This window comes from Suillus subaureus (genome assembly GCF_016647635.1).
Source record: "Suillus subaureus strain MN1 chromosome Unknown BJ212scaffold_304, whole genome shotgun sequence".
NCBI classification, from domain to species: domain Eukaryota; kingdom Fungi; phylum Basidiomycota; class Agaricomycetes; order Boletales; family Suillaceae; genus Suillus; species Suillus subaureus.
Window position 1 is genome coordinate 19,418 of NW_024538860.1, and position 1,800 is coordinate 21,217.

At 50.1% G+C, this 1,800-nt stretch overlaps 1 protein-coding gene across 1 annotated transcript; it reads left to right on the forward strand.

The window, feature by feature from the left end:
• Positions 1–314: 314 nt before the first annotated feature.
• On the forward strand, positions 315–464 carry BJ212DRAFT_1223303 (uncharacterized protein; the record flags this gene model as incomplete). Its single annotated transcript, XM_041329417.1, has 1 exon — positions 315–464. A coding segment is annotated over one exon (150 nt), but the record flags the coding sequence as incomplete, so codon positions are not given.
• Between the last annotated feature and the right edge of the window lie 1,336 nt (positions 465–1,800).

Here is a 1,800-nt window from a genome sequence, read left to right on the forward strand (position 1 = left end):
GTTGATCGTCAGACTTGGTTGATCGAGAGATGATAATCCTTAGAAGTGAGGGATACTGTAGCTTGAGGACTTCCTAACATTCTGATCACACTCAAATCGCATTGGCCACCAGTCTATCAGTAGTCTATCATAGTAATGATTATGTAATCGTCAATTGCTTTCTTCCTACTAGTGTCACCCTTGGTCACCCCCTTCAACAATTTTGAATGGTTTTGTATCTTGTTTGAATCATGTCTACTCAAGCGGAACCCCCTGCGGGAGAGTTGTCCGAGTTCGAGACGCAATTTGAGCCTCGGTCTAACGATGACGATGCTCTATGGGAAGTCATAGAAATCGTTGCCGAGCGGGGTAAGAAGTATCGGGTCAGGTGGGCGGGCAATGATCCTAAGACGGGGAGGCCATGGCCGTTGGACTGGGTACCTAAGCATGACTGCACGGATCACCTTGTGGAAGAGTGGAAGAGGAAAAAGGCCGTGAAGGGACGTCGATCGAATAAGACTGGTAAGTGCGATTGTAACAGCAATGAGTCTGATACATAATTCCTTCTATTAGGTGGCCAAAAAACTGCTTCACGCGCCTCGACGTTTTCAAAGGTTTCTGCGACTTCTACCTCCCGAAAATCGCGCTCTCTGGCGGGAGAAAGCGTTCTTAATCTAACAGACTACGATGAACCTCCTCGTGCTCAACCGTTGGCAATATCAAAAACACAGTCTTCGTCTTCGAAGCGTAAACATGCAGATATGGCAAAGGAGCCATCAAATCTAAGTGACTCGGTGGATCCTTCAGAGCCGGAACATCCAAAAGAAGAAGAAGAAACTCGTTACTGGCGAACCAACTAGTATGAAGTTGAAGCGCAAGGCAACACAGCGCACCCCCGCTAGCCACAGTCAATTTATCGAGTCAGATGCCGATGACAATATCGCTGCAGCAGGCGGAGTAGGCGATGGAATCCCAATTACCAGAGTTGGTCCACCTACTAGAAAACGCCCTGTACCTAAGTCCAAGGACGACGTCCTCTCGTCTGTCACTGATCATCATCGCGTCACAACTACCGTGACCGTCCAAAAACCTGAACAATCCAGTGGCTCAAGTCGAAATGGACAGCCTTTTTCGAAGAACCAACCCGATGTTATCGAGTTGTCATCTACAGAGGAGGCCGACTTATTACTCAAATCGAAAAAGCCACCTATATCCCGCTTTGCTGACAGGAAGACAGCCTCAAAGACCGCACCACAAGAGACCACCGCCAAACATGTTGTGGCTCAATCCTCAGTCAGGTCACACATCACTACTCCCGCAATACTTCATTCCAGGAAGTCATCTTCAGTTTCTCCCCTTCCTTTGCGACGCCAACCATCATTATCCCCTGGCGCCCGAGCTCGGTTAGAGATATTTGACTGCATGATGGGCATCGGCTCGGATAATGGTGACGGAGATCCCTACGCGAATATGGGCGAGAATGCAGATTATGGCGCTGCAGATCCTTACGACACACCTCTTGGTCCGCCTCCTAAGTCTTCAACGCCGCCACCCACGACTGCTACTACGGCAGGTCGCAAGAAACCTACCGGCGATTCACCGTTTTCTGGGATTGTCCCGGAGACAGAGTCTTCGCAGTCCCAGCCTTCACTTCCCAACCACATAACGAATGGAAAGCGCACTGATCAGCCGCCGCCACTCAAACAACCTTCTCTCCCAAGATCTACTTCAAGGAAATCCCAGTCAGCATCGGTCTTGCCTACCGTCGCTTCAAGCAGTGAAGTGCCACTTCGACCGCGGAAACCACCCGCAGGGCCAGTT